This window comes from Pinus tabuliformis, chromosome 8 (genome assembly GCF_031772625.1).
Source record: "Pinus tabuliformis cultivar Carrire ecotype Pingquan chromosome 8, CPIR1, whole genome shotgun sequence".
Classification (NCBI taxonomy): Eukaryota; Viridiplantae; Streptophyta; class Pinopsida; order Pinales; family Pinaceae; genus Pinus; species Pinus tabuliformis.
Genome location: NC_142294.1, coordinates 75,624,073 through 75,650,527, shown reverse-complemented (window position 1 = coordinate 75,650,527; position 26,455 = coordinate 75,624,073). Strand labels below are relative to the sequence as shown.

The 26,455-nt window shown below is 36.1% G+C and overlaps 1 protein-coding gene across 1 annotated transcript in view; it reads right to left on the bottom strand.

The window, feature by feature from the left end:
- Positions 1 to 26,455, bottom strand: part of LOC149234221 (RNA-binding (RRM/RBD/RNP motifs) family protein) — a 191,975-nt gene that overhangs the window by 65,272 nt on the left and 100,248 nt on the right. Inside the window, exon 4 of the mRNA XM_089371792.1 lies at positions 10,980 to 11,077. Coding sequence (XP_089227918.1) covers positions 10,980 to 11,077 — 98 coding nt within the window. The remainder of the gene's footprint in view (positions 1 to 10,979; positions 11,078 to 26,455) is intronic.

The following is a 26,455-nucleotide window of genomic DNA, read 5'->3' as shown; positions in this document are numbered from 1 at the left end:
CTCTTGTAGGTTGAGTGCCAAGAGACATTGTTGTCTGGGAGATGTATTGATGATTCCTCATATAGGCTGTGTATCGAGAGACATTGTTTCATCTCGAATAACAATGAGACCTCATGGTCGAGGAGATGCTTTGAGATGGATGCTAGATGCTTTGAGATGGATGCTATGTAACTTTCCTTATGATGAGTTTGAGAGAGAGAAACTTGGATTTTGTTCTCTTCCTTAGGTTGTGGGTCGTAAGACCTATGGATTGGTCGGTGTTAGGTCCCTATAATGCTAGTGATTACCCCATTACTATTGTAGTTGTATCCCTTATTAATATTGTTGTGCCCTATTGTCACCATATTGTTATTATTGTGCCCCATAAAATCCCTCTATTGTTATTTTTGTGCCTTTATATTATTATTGTTAGGTCGGCTAAGTTATATTGTGACTCCTTAAACTCCTATGTATAAAAAGGAGGTTTTGTCATTTGAATCATAAAAGAATCATTCATTTGTGTAATGTAAAGGAGGTTGCCCCCTCGAAGAGGCTGAATTCTAAGGCGTTGATCTATCTTTTCTATCTTTTTGTGAGCTGGTTTCATAACATTTGGTATCAGAGCTTTAGATTCTAGGGTTTCGATGCTCCAAATAGGTCATCTTGGCATTTTCGCTATAACTTTTTTCTGCGATGTTTCGGAAGCTAAAAAAAAAAACCCATTTAAGATGAAATTGAACTGAACCTCGCATCCGAATTTCAGAGCTTTTCGCGCTATATTTATGGAAATATGATCTGAAGAAGTTGGTCTTTTTGCAGACTCCTAAATTACATTCCAAACAGGGGACCTGGGGAAAACCGTCATAACTTTCTCTCTGAGTATCGGATTGAAATTTCGTAAGAAGGTATAGAAAGAGGACGGACTATAGTTTCCTGTATATATTTTTCAGAGCCAAAGGTTGAAACAGGGACACGTGGCACGTCGTACAAGTTCGCTCTACTAAACTAGTCTATAATCAGGTCACTGTGGGAGATTTGGCATAACTCTTCCTTGGAGAATCCAATTTGGATCAGACTGGTGGCATTGGAAAGAGGACACAGAGGGCTACTGCAGGTCTCAATTTCAGAACTGGATGATCCGAAATTACAAAGATACATTAGAGGCAATATCTAGCTCCTACAAAGTGAAAAAAGGTGTGCAGAAACAAGAACTCGACAACTACAAGATCGATCAATTTTGAAGTATCTCATCAAGTGAAGAACTTATCCGCTGAAGATTCTACATGGGAGGATGAGAATTTTATACAGAAGCAACCAGAACTACTCAAGCGTTGAGGACAACACTTTTTTGAAGGAGAGGGGCATGTAGTTGTATCCCATTACTATTGTAGTTGTATCCCTTATTAATATTGTTGTGCCCCTATTGTCCCCATATTGTTATTACTGTGCCCCATAAAATCCCTCTATTGTTATTTTTGTGCCTTTTATATTATTATTGTTAGGTCAACTGGGTTATATTGTGACTCCTTAGACTCCTATGTATAGAAAGGAGGTTTTGTCATTTGAATCATAAAAGAATCATTCATTTGTGTAATGTAAAGGAGGTTGCCCCCTCGAAGAGACTGAATTCTAAGGCGTTGATCTATCTTTTCTATCTTTTTGTGAGCTAGTTTCATAACAGTCGAGAAGATGGATCTTGAGAAAGAATGAAAAACTACCTCCGTAGCTAAGAGGGAGTGTTGAAATATATTGTATCTTCAATCGGCATTTTTCAATACACTCACACAAAGAAGAAATCAATTTGTTTGTCACCTACAAGTCGGCTCCTTCAACTCCACAAGTCAGCTCCTTGAGAAATTATCAAGTCGGCCCGACTAGGGCTAATTAGCCCTCACCTTTCTCCTATAAATTGGAGCTCATTGATCCTCTTTCAGACAACATGAAGTTAATCAATTCGGTCTACAATCTCAACTATTTCGGCCTTCTATTTCAAGACATATTCACACATGCAAAGAATAGTTAAGGGTTCTTTTTTTACTGTGGTTTGATCTCCTTCAAGGATTCATTGATACAATGATTTGGGATCTTCTCTACATTTGTTTTTGTGTATGCTTTTGTGGTCGAGATATTGTAGAGAAGCCCACTCTTCCTTTGTGCCACATTTTTGAAATTGATCAAGATTTTTTTGGGCTACATTGTGGACAGTTCATTGATGATTATAGTGGTGACTTCTTCCTTCCTTAATAGTGATTTCAGGCCTATATTTCGACCTCCTTGTGCAAACCTTACTTGTTGGACAAAAGTGGAATTTATGAGCAGAATTTGATTAGGTATTGCACTATTGATTATCTTGGATTTATTGGAAATTTTTTATGTACTTTAATGAACATAATCTCTCTCTCATAAGAAATAATTTTTGGGTTTTCCCCGCGTGGGTTTTGCCCTAGTTGTGAGCCTAATATTGGTGTCTCTTGTCTCTTATTCATTGTCTATTGTGATCTCTATTTACTGCTCTTGTTCAAGAATTAATGGTTGAAATTTTTCTTGTATAGCTACTTGTTGATTAAAGGATAAAGAATGAATTGTTTGTATCAACAGAAGTAGTTTTCAAATTGTGAAAAACTATTCTACTCTTTGCATCACTAGAATTTTAATAGTTCTCGTAGGCTAAGATGGGAAAAATTAATCAAGGGAACATGATTCTCCTAGGAGAACACATTGCAAAAACTAAAGTGGTGAAAAGGGGACATGGGTCTTAGGCTAATGAAAAGTCACTTTTAATTTATAAAGTGAGAAAACCCACTAAAGTGACTTTAATAAAGTAAAAGTGTAAAAAGGTGGCAAAAGTGGCGAATGAGTTATCAAATAGGGAAATGAGGAGTCTCTCCTCATTCTTGCATTTCCCCATTTGAGATAACAAAAAAACGAATTGGAGAACTGTTGAGAAAAAGTCTAGGGTTTTTGAAAAACCCTCATTGTTGGTTGTTAGTTTCAGTGTTGAAACCATACACCCTAGCTAGTTGGAGAGAGAGATCACTCATATTTCACCATTGTGCTTCAAAGGAGAAAGAATGGCAGAGTTGGAGTAAGTCTTCAAGGTGTTATCAATTGATTTTAAGCTTTGATTTTGTGTATTCTATGAATCTTCTTTGTGGTGGAGTTGCTAAGCTTGAGGAAAAGGGGTCGAGTTGCTATTTTTGAAGCGACCATTCTCTGAGCTACCAAGAGATCGAATTGTGTTACATTTTCAGACCAAATTCACTCTGTAACTTGGTTGAGTTTGTGGGTTTTATAGCTAAGTTTATAAGCTATAAGAAGGGGCTAAGTTTATCATCCAAGGAGGGTCGTGTTATCCTACTTCACTTGGTCGAGTTCTGTCATGTATTTGGGGCCAAGTTTTACTAGTCATCCAAACCAAGACATATACCCTTTATTGGCCAATTCAACTGTCACTAACAACCAAGACATGGACTTGCAGACTTGTGGGAAAAGGTTGTGTTTTAGCCACTATATAAAGGGCTTATATCGGAGACTATCACCCTGACACCATGACAACGGCTCAGATCGGAGACTATCACCCTGATCCCCAATCTCTTCGTTTAAGCTCTACCTACAGCATGCTAAGGGGGGTAGACCCTACGGAAATGGAATGAAGGAGAACTAGTTGGGAGCCAACCAATTCGGGAGACACACTGAAGCGACCAAGTACTTGATTTAGATTTAGCAAGAATTATAGGATTTGATTAGATTTTAAGCAATTGATACTAGTGCCTTATGGAGTCAACTATCTTACTAAGAAATTTAGGATCAAGTAATTGATTTGCAACCGCTGCTTGGATGAATGACTATCTTATATGAAGTGCAAATCCTAAAGCTAATATGAGATGCAGGAATCTTGGTTAATTTTAGTTAAATGCCTATCTAAGTTTTAACCCTTCGATCATTTCTTTATTGAGCCTGATTTCGTAGTAATTGGCAGAGAGAAGATAAGGTGAAGCACACTAAGGTGTGATTAACAATACCTCCTGAAAGTTTAACATACCTAGTGCCTCCGGTGCTGCAAAAAGTTGTGGCTCTAACGACTACAAGGTCACCGTTTTAAGTACTATTAAAAACAGGTTTCTCATGCACAAATGGATGGGTGCCTATCTCTCTATCGACCAAGCTTATGCTTGGAAGTAAATTTTAGTTATGCAAAACAAACTTAATATGCAAATGCACGAGATGATTGAAAGATGAGATGAAGTTAGATTCAAGGATGAAAAGCGCTTATGCTATGATCTACTTCAAAGTTATATATCAAAGCCCTTAATTGTCAAAATGAATGTTCACTTTGCTAAACAAAGATTGAAAGATAAACTTCTTTAAAATATCACAATTAAACCATGAGCTTACTTCAAATCTTTTTTATTCTTTCAAATGCAATTATAGCTCAAAAAGAACAAAAGCTTCTTCACAAATTAATATTAGATGCTCAAAAAAATACTCAGTTTATGAAACAAAAGATATGTAATTTATCACAATTCCATAACATAGTACTTAATTTTCAGAAATTGGTTTTTAGGACAGCAGTAAGAAAAACTTTATGACAACAGCAATATGACAATGAAAACAGTAAGCTATCAATGCTATCTTTATGCCAAAAACTTACCGAAATTTTTCCAAACTTGCCCGCATGAATTATCAAATATTTTCACCTGTTATGATGTGATTTCCATAATTATATCAGATTTGATATACTTATTTCAGCCAGCAATTAAAACATGAAATGGGCTTAATAATGGATGTCCAACTCAAGAAATTAATTCTTTAATGTATTAGACAACTTAGGTACTGATTTTAAGCTAACCCAGATGAAATTTTGCCACAGTTATATTTCAGACTTCAGAAACAGAATTATTCAGAGATAATAGTCACCCAAAAATGTAGCTCTAGGCCAAACTTTTGATACCCATCAAACATAAAAGACTTATTAATGTATTTAGCAATTTTTTCAGTTAATTTCGAACCACTTAGATGTGTTTTTCACCACAATTAAAAAGGTATATGACTGTTGTAGCAAACAGTGAGGAAAAAGAGGGTTTAGAGATCAAACCATTATGCCCTCGGCCTTGAAGATCACTTGCCCAAGTTGCCAAGAAAAATTCAATACCTAAAACACAAATTTTTACCAATTTTTCTACAAAAACCCATCAATGATCAACTTCAGAAAATTAAATATTCATATCAAAAATGGAGTAAGGGGAATCTAGGGCCAATGAGGGCTAACACTAGGCCCAATAGAACTAGTGTTGGGCTAGGAGAAAGCAGATCTGGGCTTAGGAACCTCAAAACTTGAAACCTTTTTTTCTAAAACAAATATTTTGCTTCAAATCTTCAGATTTGTTGCAAAATATTTAATGGTTGGCCCTGCAAAAATATTTGGGACAAGATATTTCCCTCCAAGGCCTAGATCTGTCTCAAAACCCCCAAATCTCCTTAAAAAATCTCAGATCTAAAGATTTTCTTGGCTGATTTCTCAAATCTATTCCTTCAAACAATCTTCAAGCCCAGATCTTGTCCTCCAGGGTTTAGATCTGGCTCAAATCCGAAGATTTCCTTGGCTAATTTCTCAGATCTATTCCTACATAAGTGAAAAGAGAAAAACCCAATACCCAATATGTACAAAAATAGAGAAAATCCCACAAACCTAAGTGTTAAAATTCAAAATTATTTTATAAAATTTCAGATCTACATAAGTAAATAACAGATCTATACAAATAGTTTACAGATTTGTACAAATAATTTACAAATCTACCAAATCTGAGGACTATGAATCCAACTCCGCTCCCAGATCTGATAATCTACGACTCTTACTAGCCTGATCTATCAATTTTTCTGCACACAAATTAAAAAATTTAAATTTTAGAAAAATGGTGTTGGCTCGAAACCCCCGTGCATCAATAAAACAAAAATCATATGATAAGCCTAAAGTTTATTTAGTTGGGCTCTTCAAAAAAAACAGATTGGGAGTTGCCTGGTCCAACTGAAAACTTCCCCTAACGCCCGATGATCTAACCCTTAAAAATAGGTCAAGAAAAGAATAATAAAACTTAAATAAATAGAGATACCTGCTATTACATTCAAAATTTAAATTATTATTCAAACCCCATCAACTCAGCAAGATACCTGTACTCAAATCACTCTTCAGAAGCTATCATCAATGGCTTTAGAAAAAAATATGCATTAAATAAAAACGTCTTACAGCATTCCCATGAAGAGTAACACAAACAGAAATTAACCCCAAAGTCTTTCTTTGTTATTAAGAAAAAGATTACACTAGAGCTTTTCGTTAAGCACACGACTCAAAGGTCGAACGGATCAACTGATAAATGACCTCCTATTTAAAGATAAATCCTCCAACGGCTAGTTTGAGTGATCTTCGTCAAAGTAATATCAACCGTTGATGAAAATCAAAATTTCTTTTAATCTCATCTGTCAATATATTTAATTTTTGAGGAAATTCGAATTTTTCATTTAAATGCATTTTAAATTAACTCAAAAATAGAAAATTTGAGTTAATTTCCCCAAAAATTTGACTTTGACTTAACCACCAGGGATCAAAGGTTTAAAATTTGTCAAAATAATTAATTTACCTTAGTCCTGGAACTTCTTAAAATTTAATTTCTTAGCATTGACGAATTTTGCCTTTGGAGAATTTAAATTTACCTGGAACTTAGAATTAATTAAATTTTTGGCTTAAGATTTTAATTAATTTTGGGCCAGAAAATTTTATTAATTAAGTTATGGAGGATAAATCATTTTGCCAACCCTCAAGACACTTTACATCATGATTTACATATTTTTTACATCATAAGGGGAAAAACCCATTTGTAATAGACCCTCATAGACTACCCAGTTCTGTGACACAAGTATAATCTAGCAGACCAAGTAATTTGTAATAAAATAATCTAACCAAATAGTTAAGATTATTCCCAAATTACTTTTACATAGACTCGATCTAAAACATTAGGACTCGCCTAAGATTCTAGTGACAAAATCCATTCCAGCTTTGGGGTAAGACTAGAGGGAAAATCTCTGCCGATCATACAAAAACGAATCGGTGAAACGAAAAACCTCCTAGAATGGAAATCGTCACTACAAAGGTAGGTTTACCTAGGTCGTTACATACATGACATGGGTCTATTGAGATTATTTACATTATACACATGCACAATGGGTTTACATAACATCTTTGAAGTCAAGCTGATGATGATAGCTTGGACGGCACAGACACATCGATTAAGCATTATCCCTTTTGCCAAAAAAATGGGTGTACTGCTATGGGTCGTTGACACATAGTGGTCAACAAGGCCGAAATGTTATATGAAGAGAAGGTTGAGTCCCTCATTTGATGCTTGTACGAGTTGCCAAGAGGCATCGTATCTCTCTTGGTGAAGTGTCGATGTGAGGCTAAAGAAGTTTGCTATTTTTCAAGCTATCTTATCTCTGTACACTGGGTTTTCAGACTTGTAAACCTGGTGCCACTCTACAGCCTAATTATTTATGCGTACTTGTTGATATATATGTTGTCATAATTCCTTTTCTAGATCTGTAGCATGCTTTCCCTGATATGTATCTTCTGTGAGTCTATTATGAAATTAAAGACAGTTGGTTGAAGCATTTTTCATGGGTATTTTAGTATTGTGTTGACTTCTTGAAATAAATACAAAGAGTGGACCTACAGCCATGCGTCTATAAATTGTTTGACGAAACTCATTGGAGAACAATTCAACAAAACTCAATGGGTATTTTAAAATTTTTCGAGGGGGAATCTTACAGGATTTTCTCACTTTATAAATTAAAAGTGATTTTTCATTAGCCTAGAACCCATGTCCCATTTTCAACACTTTAGCTTTTGTAATGTTTTCTCCTAAGCGAATCATGTTCCTTGATTAATTTTTCTCGTCCTAGCCTACGTGAACCTTAATAGGCTAGCAGATGGGGACATTTCACTCACTTGGTAAGCTCATGTACCCACCTTGGAGGCCACTTTGGGGTATGCATTCCCACATTGGACGATGTTTAGAAGACTTTGGTAGCATATTTGAAGACTTATGGAAGAAGTTATGTTGTAGAACGGCCATTAGAGGCCAGATGCTTTCACCACCAATCCTTTATTTGAGGAAAGGATCATCTTTGAGGGCCTGAGCCCATAGATTTTATACAAGTGGCATTACAAACCCCAATTTGTGTTAATTTGGATTAATTAATTTGTAGAGAGGGCCTTTTACCTCTCCTTGGGATAATTTAGGATATTTTCACTTAGAAGATTATTATTTATTTTGAGGGAAGTTGGGAACCTTCTCTATAAATAGAGGTGCACTTCGTCTCATTTTGTCATAGAGTTTTGGAGGAGAAATCATATAGAAATCTGAAATTTCTACAGTTTTCCCTTGTAAAAATTTGGCTTTGGATATTTCAAGTTGAGTGAATTTCCTTGGGGAAGACATGTTTTAGATGGATGAAGTTTCTTTAGATTGGTGAAGTGATGCTTAGATGAATAGTGTTATTTTATTGTAAGTATTATCTTCCATTTTGCTATAACTATTGGATTGGGGTTTTGTTGAGCCTTTTAATCTAATTCCTTCATATGGAAAATTTGTCTTCAAGTAACCATCAAGGAAACTATCTTTAGCATTCCTTGACCTTAAGTCTCCGCGTTTGGAAATTCACTAGGGTTAGATTGAGAGGTCACCCTTCACTCTTTCCCTCTTCATCCAAGCTTTTCAGCCATTGACTCACTCCTTGTTGAACTCCATATGACTAGAAATACATTGATAAGCCAAGGCATTGATCCTTCATTCTCCATCACTTTATACCTTCTGTAAATCAACTAAATTCGGAGTAGCATATATTTGGAATCTATTTGAGCATCTCCAAGGTTTATCTTGAACTATAGGTTCTTTGAACTTGCTACTTCATTTCACCAAGAGCCCTACATTATTGAAGATTATTATGGGATGTCTATATAGCAAGATCCTTGGAAGGTATTTATCCTGGGAATCCTTGACTTAATCTCTGAGACATTCCAGGGAAATCTCCCTTGTGGGGATAACATTTGCCCACAAAGCATTTGTGGAACTCACTACTAAGGTGACGGTTGTGGTTAATCCCATCGTTGTCAACAATATAGTGAGGTTTAGCACTAGGGTGCTAGATTTTGTGGTAACAAGCACTATAAATAGTAAATACCAAGGCCATTCATCATTGTAAGTTATCATCACTCATATTTTATTCCATATTGTTGATTTTACTAGGGAAATGCTAGAGCAGTTTTCTTATACAGATAACAGCTTCAAAACAATCTTTATTAGCATTAACATTTTACATCAAAGCAATTATACTAAAATTCATTCATAAACATGAAAGAGCAGTAGAAACAAAAGAAATAACCAAGAAACCATGAGACAAGAGACACAAAAATTAGCCTTGAGGCCGGGGCAAAACCCACAAGGGAAAAACCCAGAAATTCTTGCTTATGAGAGAGAGAGTGTGTGCATAGTTCAATAATACATCAGAAACATCATCAAGAGAATAGCCAAACCAATACCCAAGAACAAGATGAAGTCCCAAACTCTCCTCCTGAAATTTCGGTCCTCCTTTCTCCTTCTGAAATTCGCTGGATCATAGATAGGTAAGATAATTTGATGTACTGCAAATGAGGAGGAAAGGTCTCTTTACATAGCCTTTTGAAGGAGGTTGAATGGGTGCCTTTTGGATCCCAGCAGACTTGAAATAACATGAGGCTGACTTGTAGATTTTTGAGGGAAAATTCAAATTTTAGATTTCACAATTTCTTCCTTTTATTTTCATTGAGGGAAATACCAACCATGGCTACAATTTTCAACACATAATATTTTAATTCATATGGATTCTTTTATGTTATTCCATTTATTTTGGATATTCATAGTATGATGTTATGAACCAAGTTGCTCATGTCATATTCAAGAAATGTACCTCAAATATACATTTGTGTAATTTAAATTTCAGATTCAGCACAAAGGCTGAAAGTTCATGGAAAAAAGTTCCGTGCAACCGATGAAACTTATGAAGTTGCATTAGAAGGCAGTTTTTTCAAATGTCCACAATGCATTAATGCCCACTCTGTGGCCCAATTCTTTTACAGTATTTCCTACAAATATCGCTTTCTGGATGCTTCAGTCAAAGTCAACAAAAGACTATTACAAAATGTATCATTAATTGTTTCTTCTTGAAATAGAAAATGGTATGATTTTTTTCATTGGAGAAAAAACATTTGGCAATCCTCGAGTATTCTTCTTCTTCCCCTTCATTTTTCAATCCTACTTCACTGCTACTAATTTATGTCAACTACCACATAACTACGTTTACAGTTTCAGTTCTCACCACATGAGTAGCAGTTTAAATTCAGAGTTTCTTCAGTACTACATAGAGGTCTACCACTTGGAAAGAACAAGGAAAATGTCACAAAAAATTTATTCATTAGGATGACTAGTGAGATTATGACAAATATCAAATACTATAGTTTCAGATTAATCATTGTTTTCCTATATTTTAAGCTTAGCATATGGTGGGGTCTCATGGTACCTATCACAGACCACCTGACTCACTATGATTTATATATTTCTGAAGTTTCTCGAATTTCTTAAAACTGCTAATAAAGACTACTGAAATTTCAAATTTCAATTTATCTCTGTATTTTACAAAAACTCTGCTACAGTAGACTGTAGAAACCAATTCCACTTGTCATTTGATCATTTGTAGTATGTTTTCTTCATTTCTAATGTTGCAGTGCTTGATTTGGTCAAAGGTAATCACGTTATTCTTAATAGTGTGATGACCCTAATGGATGTATACATGGGATCAAATATATATGTAACAGTTAGTTTTAAACCATGGTCATTGATCACTTTATGCTGCGCACATATTAGCACATATTAATAAGCCACCACAACAATTGAAAGTTTCAGCTAACTTACTCTAGCCATGACAAAAGATGCATATCTTGAGAACGCTTTTGTAAGAACCTCATCATTGACTTCATTGCCAAGATCTCCACAGAACAGACGGAAATCATCTACAAATCAAGTATTCAACACGATCATGCAAGTCAGCAAAATTTAAGATCAATACTAAAGTAATATGAGCACAAAAAATTATTTAAACTCCTGGAAGTTACAATGAAATCAAAATGTATCCCTTCACGATGAAAATTCACATAAAATAGAAAACAGCATAAGAAATGCACCTAGTTTGCAGCAAATCTGGAGAGCTCGTCACAGAATAATTGAGATTACCTAATGAGAAGTAACTGTACGATGTATCCATATGGGTGAAATAAAAAATGTGATGAATACATGAGCAGCTGTGATATTTGGTGTACATATCAGCCCCTATCTATTAGATGATAAGGGGATTCCACAGATAGACATATTTAATATACATTAACATAACCATTTACAAATGAGTATAGTAATAGGCATGCTTAATATGATATCATAAGTTATAAAACAAGCCTTCCCAACATGGGAACCTTTGACCTCGAAGATTGAATTGAAAAAAACAATGTTCAACCTTGTTTCTGGGACGAGGACATGCAAGAAGGTAACAAGTCTAGTGGGGCGTATCAAGGCACACCCAAATTTTAGGAAACATTGGGTCCTCATACACACAGAACCCTGTCCAAAATCCTTAAAAATTTAAATCCATGAGAAACAATGACTAGTCACAAGCATGAAACAAATATTCACATTCATTCTAGGGTTTCTAACTTTCTATTATATTTTAATTGACGTTTCCAATGCCATCGGGGAAAAAGCATGGGGGACACCCATCCATCCACCTTTTTGGAGAGGGAATGCCCCAGAGTCCCCCACAAAAGGGAAATATCACCCATTTGTTGGGAAACATCCCACCCCAAGCTTCCCTAAGTTTCCCAGATGAGAAATATGGTGAAACACCCCACAATGAGTTTCCCCTTCCAAAAAATGTGGGAAACAGGAGGGATGCATCCCCTACCAGGCGGAACAAATCCGCATGTAACACAAGAAAATTTATCATGAGCTAACAAGAAATCATACTATTGGTCAAGAACTGGGATCTATTAGTCACCAGATCTAGAGAATAATTTCCAGATGCAATTAGGACACCAAACAAAAAACATTGTTCGCGAGGATAGCAATTTCAGGTTTTATTTGAAATTCGTGTTAGCTCCCAAAGAAATTTCGTTTTGCCCAACAATAAAATAACAATTGTTGATGGACTTGGTCATTGGTTGTGATTCACAAGATTTAGCTTGGTATATCCATAAATAATTTGGTTTCAAGGCTGCAAGCTACACGTTCAATACCCCTTGATTTATTTCTATACTTATTTTTCATTAAAGGACTTATTTATGGTAATATTGTGATTCATGACCAAGTGCTAAACGAAAAATGAAGTGTTTGATTTGAGGGTTAGCATACTAAATCTTCTCTCAGCCATAATTTCTGCATTTGGTAAGTATTCCTGACTAAACATTTTTTTGAAGCTGCTCAAAACTTCACAATTTTGTTCGTGTTGTTAGTTTTTGATAATCACACAGTCATTTGGAGATATTCAAAATAAAAGATATGATGCCTGATCTCAAACTAAACAGGAAGACCTACATTCTGACTCTCATTGATGGAATTGAGTAATTGAAAGATGTTAATGCTTCTTTAACAAATAAGTTGATGAATTGACAGTTGCTAATGATTCCTTAACAAATAAAGTTGATGAAATGACAGGGCACCAATGCTTCTTTCACAAGTTGATGAATTGACAAGTGAATATTAGGGAATAATAGATGCCATGCTTACTTTAAAAATGATATCTCAAACTTGATGGCTACAATAGAACAACTGCATAAGAAAAAATAAATACTGGCAACTAAATGACAAATAATAAAAAATCGTGAATGCCACCTCAAATCATAGACCTCAAACTCACAAATGTTATGCTTTATTGTTTGTTAATGATGTTATTTCTACTTCTCTTAGTGAAATGGTTCTTGGCAATAATCCTGATATGTTGGATGCTGACTACTTGTTTGGTTCATTTGAAAAACATGTCACAGGTATGTGTGAACAATTGTTCTGACAAAAGGGCTATGTTATCACCTGCAACCTACACCTACCTACAAGTCCATGAGAAAATCCTTCAACCCCACAAGGTGTGGTTGGTGTCAAGGAACTCAAAGAAGGGGCTGCCACACTAATCCCAACTCTCTTCATTTAAGCTATCTCCTAGGTTAGCCATGGGGGCTGGTTCCTAAAGGAAAACTAAGTTAAAGATGTTAGTTGTCTAGTGTAGAGTTAGGTAAAGTGTGTTTCTTTACTATGTACTTTTGTAACTTACAATCCGACAGTCACGATATGTTCTAGACATGAAGTGATCCGACGGTTCACTCTCTCCTCGGTATTACGGACACTTGATCTATGGCTTAACACCCGATTGGTCCATGATCTCTATTTAAAGAGCATGGAGGGTTGTTTGTAAGGTGACCGTTCATGAGAGAAGCTTATGTGAATTTTCTTTCTTTTATTAATAAATTGCCTGAAGTGGCCGTGTTGGCTCAGGCCGTTGGGGCTATATTGTGGACAGTTCGTTCATGATTACAGTGGTGACTTCTTCCTTCCTTAACAATGATTTCAGGCCTATATTTCTACCTCCGTTTAATCTATCTCCTAGGTTAGCCATGGGGGGTGGTTCCTAAAGGAAAACTAAGTTAAAGCTGTTAGTTGTCTAGGAGAGTTGTTAAAAGTCAAATAAATTATTTTTTTAAGATTTATAAGCAAAAATTGATATGAGAAATAACCATCAATACATAAGATAAGCATGAAATATATAAACAACTAGTGCCTTCAAAGTATTTCTCGTAAGAAATGAAATTGTAGTTGCTTAAAATGAAGTGAAATGCTTTCAAATGGAAAGCCACAGTAATCCTGAAACGTGAAACAATAAACTGTTGGCACAAGATATTATAAATGTTTTTAAGAATAGGCTCTAATGCCTCCTTCCTTCTCCTACTGTGTCATATTTGTACATCCTTCAATCTTATCCCAAGTTGTTCTTAAGGGAAGATGTTAGGATATTCCGACACATAGGAATAGTTAAATATAACTTGGTCTAGTGTAGATTTAGGTAAAGTGTGTTTCTTTACTATGTACTTTTGTAACTTACAATCCAACAGTCACGATATGTTCTAGATATGAAGTGATCCGACAGTTCATTCTCTCCTTCGTATTACCGACACTTGATCCGTGGCTTAACACCTGATTGGTCCATGATCTCTATTTAAAGAGCATGGAGGATCATTTGTAAGGTGATCGTTCATGAGAGAAGCTTATGTAAATTTTCTTTCCTTTATTAATAAATTGCTTGAAGTGGCCATGTTGGCTCAGGCCATGGACTGTTTCACTCTTTGAGGGTTTTAACCACGTCAAGAATATTGGTGTATTGATATGTGATCTATTTGTGAGCTGTGTCCTTTGGTGTTCTATCTGAGGAACTTACCCTGTAAATTCCTACATGGTATCAGAGCTATTTGAAGGCCGCATCTGTTGGTGATGCAAATCCGAAACTGGAACAACTACATCCAACTGTCATTTCCTAGATCTATTGTTTCTGACTGCTTTCGGGCCGAGAGGACTGCTCTATTGTGTTAAGAGCATATGTTCCAGTGAGGAACCCTTTTCGTTTCATGCGAAAAGGTTTCGAGTAGCCCTAGCTACGTCATTTTTAAGATCTGAAGGTATACCGTCTTTATTTGCAGTTTTAGTTATTCCTCTCTCTGTTTATTTCGGTTTACTTAGCTCTCGGTTTTTATTACCGGATCTATACCTTTCACTTCTGCATATGCTCTTTGCCCCATGACTGTGCAATCTGGGCAAATCAGAAACAGAGAGGAAGGACTTTTCTCATGTGTATGCTCTTTTCCGTCGTGCCTTAATGTGATCTCGGAAAATCAAAAACATTGAGTAAAATATTTAGTTTCCAACTATAGCTAACTTCAAACTATAAGATTTGGTGTTTTTTGTTTTGTAAGCAAAAAAAGCTTTTTCAAGTAAGCACGCACCCCAAAGCTTCAACGACTAAAAAAACCCCTTCCTCTTTTCCAAAAATTACTAACCTTTTAAACTAGCTCACTTGGTCCAAAGTTACTTTATGAGAATAGAGGTCTTGGGTTCAAGTCTTTCTTTTTGTTGAGTTATTTTTTCAAAAAGCACATGTAACTTATGTTTTAAAGTTACTTTATGTAAAAGTGTTCTCACCCATTATAAAAAGTGAGTCACTTATAATTCTAAAGTCTCTCTATGTTTTACTTAAGTTACAATTTAGTGAGTAGCTCATAAAATACCATTGTAAAAGTGACTTTCATTTATTTATAAAAGTGGGTCACATAAAATCTTTTTTAAAGTGAACTAATTAGATTAAGTTTGGAAAGTGGGCGGAGGGGGAGATTTTTTTTAAACATAGCATTATCATTCACTTCTGCACATTCACGCACTTCGTCGGCATCTTCAACAACTTTTCTTCAAAAGGCCATAACTTCTTCATTCGAAAGCCGTTTTTTTAAATTGGCCTAATTTTTCGAAATCTTTCCATTGGAACACTTAGTTTCATCATCTACAGCTTCAGTTTCTGTTAAAATGAAAAGTCCATGCCAAGTTATTCTTGACAACACCAACTACTTCCAATGGGTGTCCTACATGGACGATTTACTTAGAAGTAAAGGTCTTTATAGAATAGCCTCAGGCCAAAAGTCTAAACCTAAAGATGAAGATAAGGCAGCCAAATGGGAAAATAGGCAAGATCAAGCACGTGGGTTGATAGGGATGTCTATTTTTCGAGATCTTTCCATTGGAACACTTAGTTTCATCATCTACAGCTTCAGTTTCTGTTAAAATGAAAAGTCCATGCCAAGTTATTCTTGACAACACCAACTACTTCCAATGGATGTCCTACATGGAGGATTTACTTAAAAGTAAAGGTCTTTATAGAATAGCCTCAAGCCAAAAGTCTAAACCTAAAGATGAAGATAAGCAAGCCAAATGGGAAAATAGGCAAGATCAAGCACGTGGGTTGATAGGGATGTCTATTTCTCCAGACCTTAGATTCCATATCGCAGAACTTGATACCCTTGATGAAGCAATGAAACAGCTCAATAAAGTTTTTGGAATTAAAAATGAAATTAGAGCTCATTAATTCGAAAATGAGTTGCTTACGTTGGACCCTAATAATTTTTCTTCCATTGAAGATTTTTTGTCCAAGTTCAAGACCCTTAGACTTCTCTTGGAAGGTGTTAAGGTTAAGAAAGAAAATGGTAGCCTTATCTATTCCATTCTTACTAAGTTGGGACCAGCCTACTCTGTGTTTGTTTCCACCTTCCATTCTACTAGAGAAGCCTTTATTTCTCAAGGACAAGACTACAAATCCCCCTCTTTTGATGCCTTTTGTGATTCTTTAATAAGAGAACAAAAAAAATTCTTACATCTTAGTCTTCTTAATCTTGAAAACTCTTCTAAGAAAGCCTTAGCCACCCAGCAGCAACCAATTTCAAAGAATCCTAAGCAGCATCCTAAAAAGAATGGTCCTAAACCAACCAAGGGTCTTAAGCACTTTCAGTCTCAAAATGAAAAATGCAACTTTTGTAATCAAGATGGCCACTGAGAATCCAAATGCTTTAAGAAGATGGAAGCCTTGGAAGCAGCAATGAAGAAGCATAACATCCATTTGGAGCACTCTTCAACTTCAACTTCATCTTCAGGAACATCACTTTTTGCATGTGGTTGTCAAGCATCTCAGTCTGGTTGTGCACTAAATGTATCTTCTTCTTCGCATTCTCATGAGTGGCTCATTGATTCTGGAGCTTCTTATCACATAGCCAAAACAAAGCCATGTTTTCTTCTTTATATGATTGTAACACCAAAAATATATATGTTGGTGATGATAGATCTCTCAGTGTTGTAGGGACTGGAACTATTCATCTAGATAATGGTCAATTTAATAATGTATTATGTGTTCCAACCTTATCTTGCAACCTTCTATCTGTATATCAGATAACTCATTCAGGGGAAGGTAAAATCGTTGAAGGTAAAATCGTTGAATTTTCACCTCATGATGTTGTAATTAAGGACCTAAGAGATCCTAGACAGATTTTAGCTACTGGCATTGTTGATGATTCTACAAGGTTGTATAAGTTTAACAACTTTGGGTCATCAACTCTTCCCTCAGTATTTGTTGCTTATAATGATGAAGTGACTTTGGCATGAGCGATTTGGTCACTTAAACTATCGCTCCCTTCAAAATCTATGTAAAGAAAATATGGTGACAGGTCTTCCTATGGTATCTTGCAGAGATGGTGTTTGTTCCGGATGTGTACTCAGAAAACATCATCGGGATAGTTTTGAAAAATGTGCCTCTTGGCAAGCCTCAACCCCTTTACAGTTTGTGCATAGTGATTTGTGGTCCACTTCCAATTGTTTCATTCTCTGGCTACAAGCATTTCTTAACTTTCATTGATGATTTCTCCAGACGCACTTGGGTATACTTCTTAAAACTCAAGAGTGAAGTATTTAACATGTTCTTGGCCTTTAAGGCCTTTGTTGAGAAAAAAAACTGGACATCAAATTCTTAAGCTAAGATCTGATAATGGCGGAGAATATGTTAACAACAAATTCATCAACTTTTGCACTGAGCATGGAATTCAAATGCAACATACTGTTCTATATACTCCACAACAAAATGGTGTAGCTAAAGGAAGAATCTCACCTTAAAAGAAATGGCTAATTGTATGCTTCAATCTAAAGGACTTAGTCTTAATTTTTGGGCAGACGCAATTAACTGTGCAAATTACATAGTAAATCACACTCCTATTAAGGTTTTAAAGAATATCACTCCAGAAGAAGCATGGAGCTCAATTAAACCAGATGTAAGTCACTTTCGTGTTTTTCGAAGTGAAGCATGGGCCCATATTCCCAATGAGAAACATAAAGCCTTAGAACCTAAGGGTGAAAAATGTATTTTTGTTAGATATTCTGAAGATGTCAAAGGATGTAGACTTCTTTCACCTAAATCCAAAAATGTTATCACTAGAAGAGATGTAAAGTTTGCTAAAAATATATCGGCCTACAAGCCTAGTTCGGCGGGATGTGCAACCTCTCTCTATCCCTTCTACTTCTGAAAACATTTCTTCTTCAGATGATGAGAGCGAGGATGACAATCCTCCCCCACCTTCTCAGGATCCTCCCCAGCTTCCAAAATGGGTTTGTGCTACTCGGGATGCAGCAGGTTCTCTTGCAAGTGATCCTATAGATCAGCGACGTACACGTTCTTAGTTCGATCAAGCCTCTTCTTTACTGGCTCAAGCTTCAGCGAATTATGATCCTAACACCTTTGTAAAAGCTTCATGCCATACAAATTGGGACACAACTATGAATGAAGAATATCGTTCATTTTTGGAAAATGATACATGGGACCTTGTTCCTCTTCCAAAGGGAAGAAAACTTGTTAGATGTAAATGGGTTTACAGAACCAAGTTTGGACCAGATGGAAAAGTTGATAAACATAAAGCTCGTCTTGTTGCTAAGGGCTTTTCACAAGTTGAAGGCATTGACTATACTGAAACCTTCTCCCCTGTTGCCAAAATGAACTCTATCCGCCTTGTTCTTTCCCTTGCTGCCTTTTTCAAATGGGAAGTCTATCAGATGGATGTTAAATCTGCCTTCTTGCATGGGGACTTGAATGAAGAAATCTATATCGAACAACCTCTTGGCTTTATACAAACAGACTCCCGCCTTGTATGTCGGCTTAAGAAATCACTTTATGGTCTCAAGCAAGCCCCTCGGGCTTGGTATGCCAAAATGGATAGCTTTCTTTTCGGTACTGGCTTTTCTAGGTGTCATTCTAACAATACTGTCTACACCAAGAAAGTGGGTAAGTCTCTTATCATTCGTGTCCTTACTGATAGTGATCCCAACCTTATAAACCATGTGAAGTCCAACCTTAAAAAGCAGTTTGAAATGACAGACTTAGGACACTTGCATTATTTTCTTGGTCTTCATGTCTTGCAATCCAAGGAAGGTATTTCCCTTTCCCAGTCCAAGTATGCCTGTGATCTTCTACGCCACTTTCACATGGAAGATTGTAAGCCATCCCCTTCTCCCTTTCAGTCTGGAGCCAAACTTTCAGTCACTTGTACTTCCCCTGAAGTTGATGCTACCTTATACCGTCAGCTTGTAGGAAAACTTTTGTATCTAACCCATATCTGTCTCGACATTTCCTTTGTTGTTGGCCTTATTGCTCGGTTTATGCAAAGCCCACATGAAAGTCATTGGAAAGCAGCTAAAAGAATACTTTATTATGTTTCAGGTACAGTTCCGTTTGGGATTCATTACAGTGCAGAAGCACTCCTCTATTGGTTGGTTTCACTAATTCCGATTGGGCTGGTGACCTTGATGATCGGAAGTTTACTACAAGTTATGTCTTCACTCTTGGTTCAGGACCTATTACATGGGTTTGCAAGAAACAAAGTGCAATTTCTCTTTCTTCAGCAGAAACACAGTATCGTGGCATCGTAGAAGCTAGTATGGAAGCCCTGTGGCTTCGTCGGATCCTGTCAGAGTTTGGCTTTCAGCAGCAACATTCGACTACACTTTGGTTTGATAATCAAAGCGCCATTCAACTATGCAAAGATCCAGTCCAACATCAGCGCAGCACACACATTGAACTACACATGCACTTCATCAGAAAGCTCATTCATGACCATGTTCTTGAAGTGCAATCTTGTTCAACCGATGATCAAGTTGCAGACATCTTTACAAAGGCTTTCACAGAGGCGAAATTTACTAAACTTCGATTTATGGTTGGAGTTCAAGAAGTTGTCACTATGGGGGGATAGGCTCTAATGCCTCCTTCCTCCTCCTATTGTGTCATATTTGTACATCCTTCAATCGTATCCCAAGTTGTTCTTAAGGGGGGATGTTAGGATATTCCGACATATAAGAAATAGTTAAGTATAACTTGGTCTAGTGTAGAGTTAGGTAAAGTGTGTTTCTTTACTATGTACTTTTGTAACTTACAATCCGACAGTCACGATATGTTCTAGACATGAAGTGATCCAACGGTTCATTCTCTCCTCAGTATTACCGACACTTGATCCATGGCTTAACACCCGATTGGTCCATGATCTCTATTTAAAGAGCATGGAGGGTCATTTGTAAGGTGACCGTTCATGAGAGAAGCTTATGTAAATTTTCTTTCTTTTATTAATAAATTGCCTGAAGTGGTCGCATTGGCTCAAGCCGTGGATTGTTTCCCTCTTTGAGGGTTTTAACCACGTCAAGAATACTGGTGTATTGATCTGTGATCTGTTTGTGAGCGGTGTCCTTTGGTGTTCTATCTAAGGAACTTACCCTGTAGATTCCTACATTAAGATGAACAAGTTTATAAATCAAAGCATGTGAAACAATCTTGCTCAAAAGGGTACAATTAGAAATCTACTTATGAAAATGAGATGATAAAAAGAACTCAACTGTTAGACCAAGATGACAACATGCAATTAAGTTTGTAAAAAGATAAGAGTACTTGAAAGTGAGATCAATGACCATCAAAATGGAAATATGTAATTAAGCTTCAAGGGTAAACCAATTTCCAGGCAGAAGAAAGCTAAACTAAACTTGTTGCAAAATTAAGAGATTACAATGCTTGCATCCAAAATGCTTCTTGACATAAGATTTGCATGTGAGACTCTTAACCATCAAGATAGCAAGAAATTGAAGAACTTTGCAAGTAAATGTGATGAAACAGTGTTCTTGGTTTATTTTATTAACTAGCGCTAAAGAAAAGTTACAATTGAACTCTAGTCCTCAGACCTCACCCTCATCCAAAGATTTGGATCTTGTTGGAAATACTAAGAGTGGGGGTGAATCAATATTTCTTAGCAATTAGCATCTTATTAATCTTTTTAGAGCATTAGTTAATCTTCAGTTATTATTATTATTGTTCAGTAAGAGCAGTAAACAACAATGCAAAAATAGAGACAGTAGGTACTTTTTGTAGTCTCATTCAGTTGTTGCTTCTATTCTGTGTAGATCTGTAGCTCTTATTTACAAATGTGCTTAAGGCTTATATATGTCAACACTTCAGATTGTTATGGTTGATTTCACATAAAAAAACTTACTTCAATGACACACACATTGTTCATGAGGCCAATAAGTTGCTAGTTATAAAGAAAGATTGATGCAAACCGAAGTTCCTAGCTCCACAGATGAGTTGATTCTTGAGTTTTGATGTCAAGCTTTGCACAAGTCCGTTCAATCTGAGAAGCTATAGATTAATGCAAGTTTCAGAAGATCACAAGTCTCAAATGTGTCCATACTTCAAAAATCTCCTTAAAATGACAGTCATTCAAAGAAGCCCTTAGATAGATATAAGTCCACAGTTCTGATAGTATCTGAGGCCAAGGAATTGTTAAACTAATTTCTGATTTTGAATCCAAGATTTGAATGATTTCTTCCACACCTTGCAACCAGTTGTAATGTTTTTATGCCATAATTTCCTTCGCTGGTTTTGTAATAAATACCCTTCAAAAACTCAGACTTCTATCTCTAAGATCATGACCAATGACTTTGAAATTTTCTTTGAGCTCGATGTCCTAACCGCATAGAAATATGAATTTTGTTAAGTCATAGAAGAAGGATGTACTTCAATTTCAACACTCACATGAAATTGTCAAGTAAACACCCCAACGAATCTCCAACACCAAACAAAAATTTGACCAAACCCTAACCCTTAACGAATGTATGCGTTATCTCCTTCAGGTGGCCGAAAAAAAAAAAGTTCAAAGCAATTTTCTAATAATCTTTCATTAGAAGCACACACGTTGAGGGGATAATGGGTCTCCTTTTATAGAGCTAGGAGGGGCTTCATATTATGAACGTTAGAGAATTTTATGAGATAGACGTTAGGAAGGCATATTAGGAATTTAAGAAATTAAAAATTTATTTTAAATGTGCCATGTAATCCAAAGGTCTCATATTTTAATAACTTAGTGATTCTTAATAAATACTAAATACTTTACAAAATAGCCTTCGTAAAAATCTTAATACTTATTACTTTAATAATAATAAATATCCTTAATTTAATTAATTACTACCCCGTATTAATATTTATATAGAAAAATTTTCAATTCCACTAAAATTTTGAAATCAATGATTGGCTTAGTGCATATGGTCCTATCCGAGTGTGAAGTCAATGGTTGGTTTATTGCAAAAGCTATATATGACAAACTGGTAGAGTTGTTTTCCGTAAGTACCGCAGGAGATGTAATCTCCTTACAGCAAGAATTCTCCAAACTAAAGATATCCAAGGAAGATGGAATAGCCTCATACTTCATGAGGATATCGGAAATTCGAGATCAACTACAAGAACTAGGAGAAGTTACGTCTGATAGAGAAATGACCACAATGGTACTAAAAGCACTACCAGAAGAATGGGGTAACTTCACTTCAAGCTTATATGGGAAGAAAGAGACAACTCCATTTCAAGATCTATGGTCACTCTGCAAAATCGAAGAAACTAGACTAAAAGCAAAGATTGATGTCAGACCAAGTGAGCAAAATCAAGCATACGCTGCAATGACAAGAAGAAAGGGAAAATTTGGAAAGTTTGGTCCTCCAAAGAAAAGGAAGAACATGGATAAAATAAGATGTTATGGATGTCATGAACTTGGGCACTATAGAATAGATTGTCCTAATCGTGGTAAGGACAAGAGGAATAGAGAAGAAGCACACATTACTGAAGAAGTGAAAGAACCTGAGTCAAAGAAGCCTAAGAATGAAGAAGTAAAAGATCTCTACTATGACTGAGATGATATTCTTCTTAAGAAGGTACTTTCCACTTGTAAATTATGGTTAGGGTGCAGTTTAAATAAGATAGGATGTGTTGTACCTCAAGAAACCAATTTCCTAGCTGTGGAGAAATTGTGCTCAAGACACTAATGATTATTGTTTGTTGTCACTTATTTGTCACTTTATTATTTGTTGTGTTCTCAAATGAAGGACCTAGAAAACTTGGTCTTTAACCCTTAATACATGTATGACAAGAACATCTCAGAATGCCATTTGTTGCTAGATATAAATGATGAATGAAGAAAGCTTGAAGGAGAAGTTAAAGATAATATGTTGCTTAACACAGAACCTACTATCCGTCACTTAGAAGAATTATGAAAATGAGAATTGAATCATAGACAATATGCTGCTTAACACAGAAACTACTATCTGCGACCCTTGGAGAAGTTAAAGATAATATGCTGCCTTACACAGAAACTATTATCTATAACTTAGAAAGGAAGGTGAAAACTTCAAGTATAGGAGCACTCTTTTAAGGAATTTTAACTTTATCTACATAAGCAAATAATGACCTGCAGCTTCATTAACATACTTGAAAGAAGAAAACACAAGATGACACATGACAGGGAAGGTTACAAAATTATACCCAACAATTCATGGAAACTTATGATTCTTTCATTAATCAACAGTTATATCAGGAATACAGTGACCTAGTCTCCGGGTTCTCCAAAATTTGAACCCCTTTTCTATAAGTTTTCTTCCTTTTATACATTTGTGAGACAGTGGCTGATCTTTGAAACTGTCAAACTACTAAACTGTTTCTCTAACTATCTGAAGTAAGAATTATTACAAAATATTACCCAAAGGGTAAAGACATCTCAAAGAACATAAAATAACGTAAAATAACTTAACATAGAAGATGACAATGACTGCTGGCTTTTCGGCTCTGTTAATCGGCTCTCAAGTTCTTATGTAGATGCTTTAATAATGATTAATCCGCTTTAACCATAATAAACAGTGTTTGACTTTGACTTGTGCATAAATCTGGGCTTATGCATGTATCGGGCGTTTTGATTGGCCAAAATACAAAGAAAACATACCCAATTTCCTTCCACTTCGGATTCGGCTCTAACACTAATTCTTCCCTTTACACAGCAAAATTGACGCAAAGCACACAAAGGCAGAACTGAAAAGAATTAACTCTATTTAATAAATCCATCGGATCCGCCCGTTCATCATTACATTAACTTCCCTTCGCAAATCGCAATCGGCCCTTTTCAGTGATGTATTAACCCAATCCTTTACAACCCGCGATATGACGGACGCGCCGGAGTATTAAACATGATATATAAACTGTCGGGTCTGACCTATCACATATCGCAATCGGTGGAACCCATATACATGTACCTGAGGCGCTATGCGGCGGACCTGCCGAGAGTATTAAACATAATGCATATATTCTCGGGTCCGCAATCGCAAATTGCAATCGGCAAAACCCAACGTCCATAGCTCTGTGGTGCAGCGGGCCCGCCGGGACTTTAAAACCCAATATATATGTTTTCGGATCCGCCTATCGCAAATCGCAATCGGCGGAACCAACACCCATTGCTCTACGGACCCTCCAGAGTTATAAAACACGGCATAAATAATATCGGGTCCGGCCCATTGCGAATCGCAATCGGCGGAAGCTGAGGTGACACTCCATATAACTATATTAATATGATTTGTGATTGTGATTTGATCATATGCTAACGCATATATATATATATATATATATATATATATATATATATATATATAGATATATATATCAGGTCTGGCCCTCATTGCATGACTATTAACATTGCGATTTGACTTAATCACATGGGCCAATTCTTTAACAATTATTTCCTTTGTGATTTCAATATACAATAAACAAAATACTTCATTTCTTTTAGACTTTGCGGGAGGTAAAGAATATAAAGGAGTTTCATTGAGTTTGAACTCTCGATAATGATATAACTGATAAATAAACTTCAAACACAATATAAGCTACAACAGGATGCATCAGATTAGAAAATAACATAGAAGCATTAGAAGTGAAGATCTCATGACATGGGAAGCAAAAAGTATGTCTGGTACAAATCTTACTGATTGCTAAGAATAGGAAGCTCTTAGGAAACCTCATTGATATTTATAAAAGGAAGCAGAAGTCATCATCGACTGGGACCATCATAGTCAATAAAGAAAACATCCATCGAATGAGGACATGAAACATCCTTGAGCTTCTCTGATTGAATCCTTATCAAAGGATTCACCGATTTAGAAAAGAAAGCAAGGTTTTCATCAGGAATTCCAACTCATGGGATTCAAAGGATGATGGTATGATGACATAACAGGAAAGCAAGATAAAGTCCTTTCGAATGAAGCTACTACAGGAAGTCTGGATGATCGAAGGAAAAATGAGGTATGTATGCTTGCATAGATTATCATGAAAGTCATGTCATATGGTTGTCGATAATATGGATCAATATGTCCATCTTGGGAAATATGATCAAGAAAGAAAAGATCTCCTCCTTCGAAAGATTGCAGCAAAGCACAAGTCACACTAGATGAAATCAACATAATATGTGAATCATGAGGAAGCTGACTACAATCAAGGAACTCTGATTGGAAGCTTGGGGAATGAAATAAGTGAGAAAAGATAGGAAGAAATCGTGACAATATGCAACGAAGGTAGAAGACATTCAACATCCGAAGTCCGAGAAGATGTGACTAGAAGACCTCTCAGAAGGATGTGAAGGCTCTAATGAAAGATGGAAAAAGATAGAAACCCTTGACAATGAATATCAATGAGAGATGTGTCAATTTGCATGCAGGATGTTGATACTTACAGGAAAGATGTCATGGTGAAAGATCATCACAAAGGTAATTCTGATTTGAAATGATTGATTTGTTTGAACTAACATCTAGCTGGGCTTATGTAGAACTGTCAAACGAAAGATCTGTGAATGACTTCCAAATAGACCATATAGAAGGATGTAATGTCCTTCCATAAAATATGGCATAAAAGTAGAACAACGTGAAGCAAAGCCAGATGGAAAATCTGATGGATCACTTTCTGATGGGTTGAGGACATGACTGACTCATGAACAAAAATTGATGGATGATCTGTGCCCTATATAAAAGTTCCCAAAGATGAAGACTCCTTGACAAAGAAGAAATTCATAACATCAAAGGAAGGAGCACTTCAAGCAGCAGTAGTTACAGGATCTCCACATGAAGGAGTTGTGTTAGGTTCCTAGTTAAGAGGGAGCCTGAAAAGAAGTTTCTTGCTTGGAAGAAACTTGGAAATTCCTAAGCAGGAAGCTTAGGTACATCACCTGGGAAGACAGAATGGAGGATTGTGTAATCATTTGGCATCGGATGCTCTTTGGGGATGAGATAGGGCATCTCATGAAAGTGTAGTCATGAAGGACCAATATTCTTTGTGGGACTGGGGAGTCCAAGAAAAGAATAGTCCTTATGGAGCATATCCTAAGAGATCTCGAGTGGGGTATGTTCCTAGAGAGACAATGATGAGTATGTCTATAAATAATTGGTCT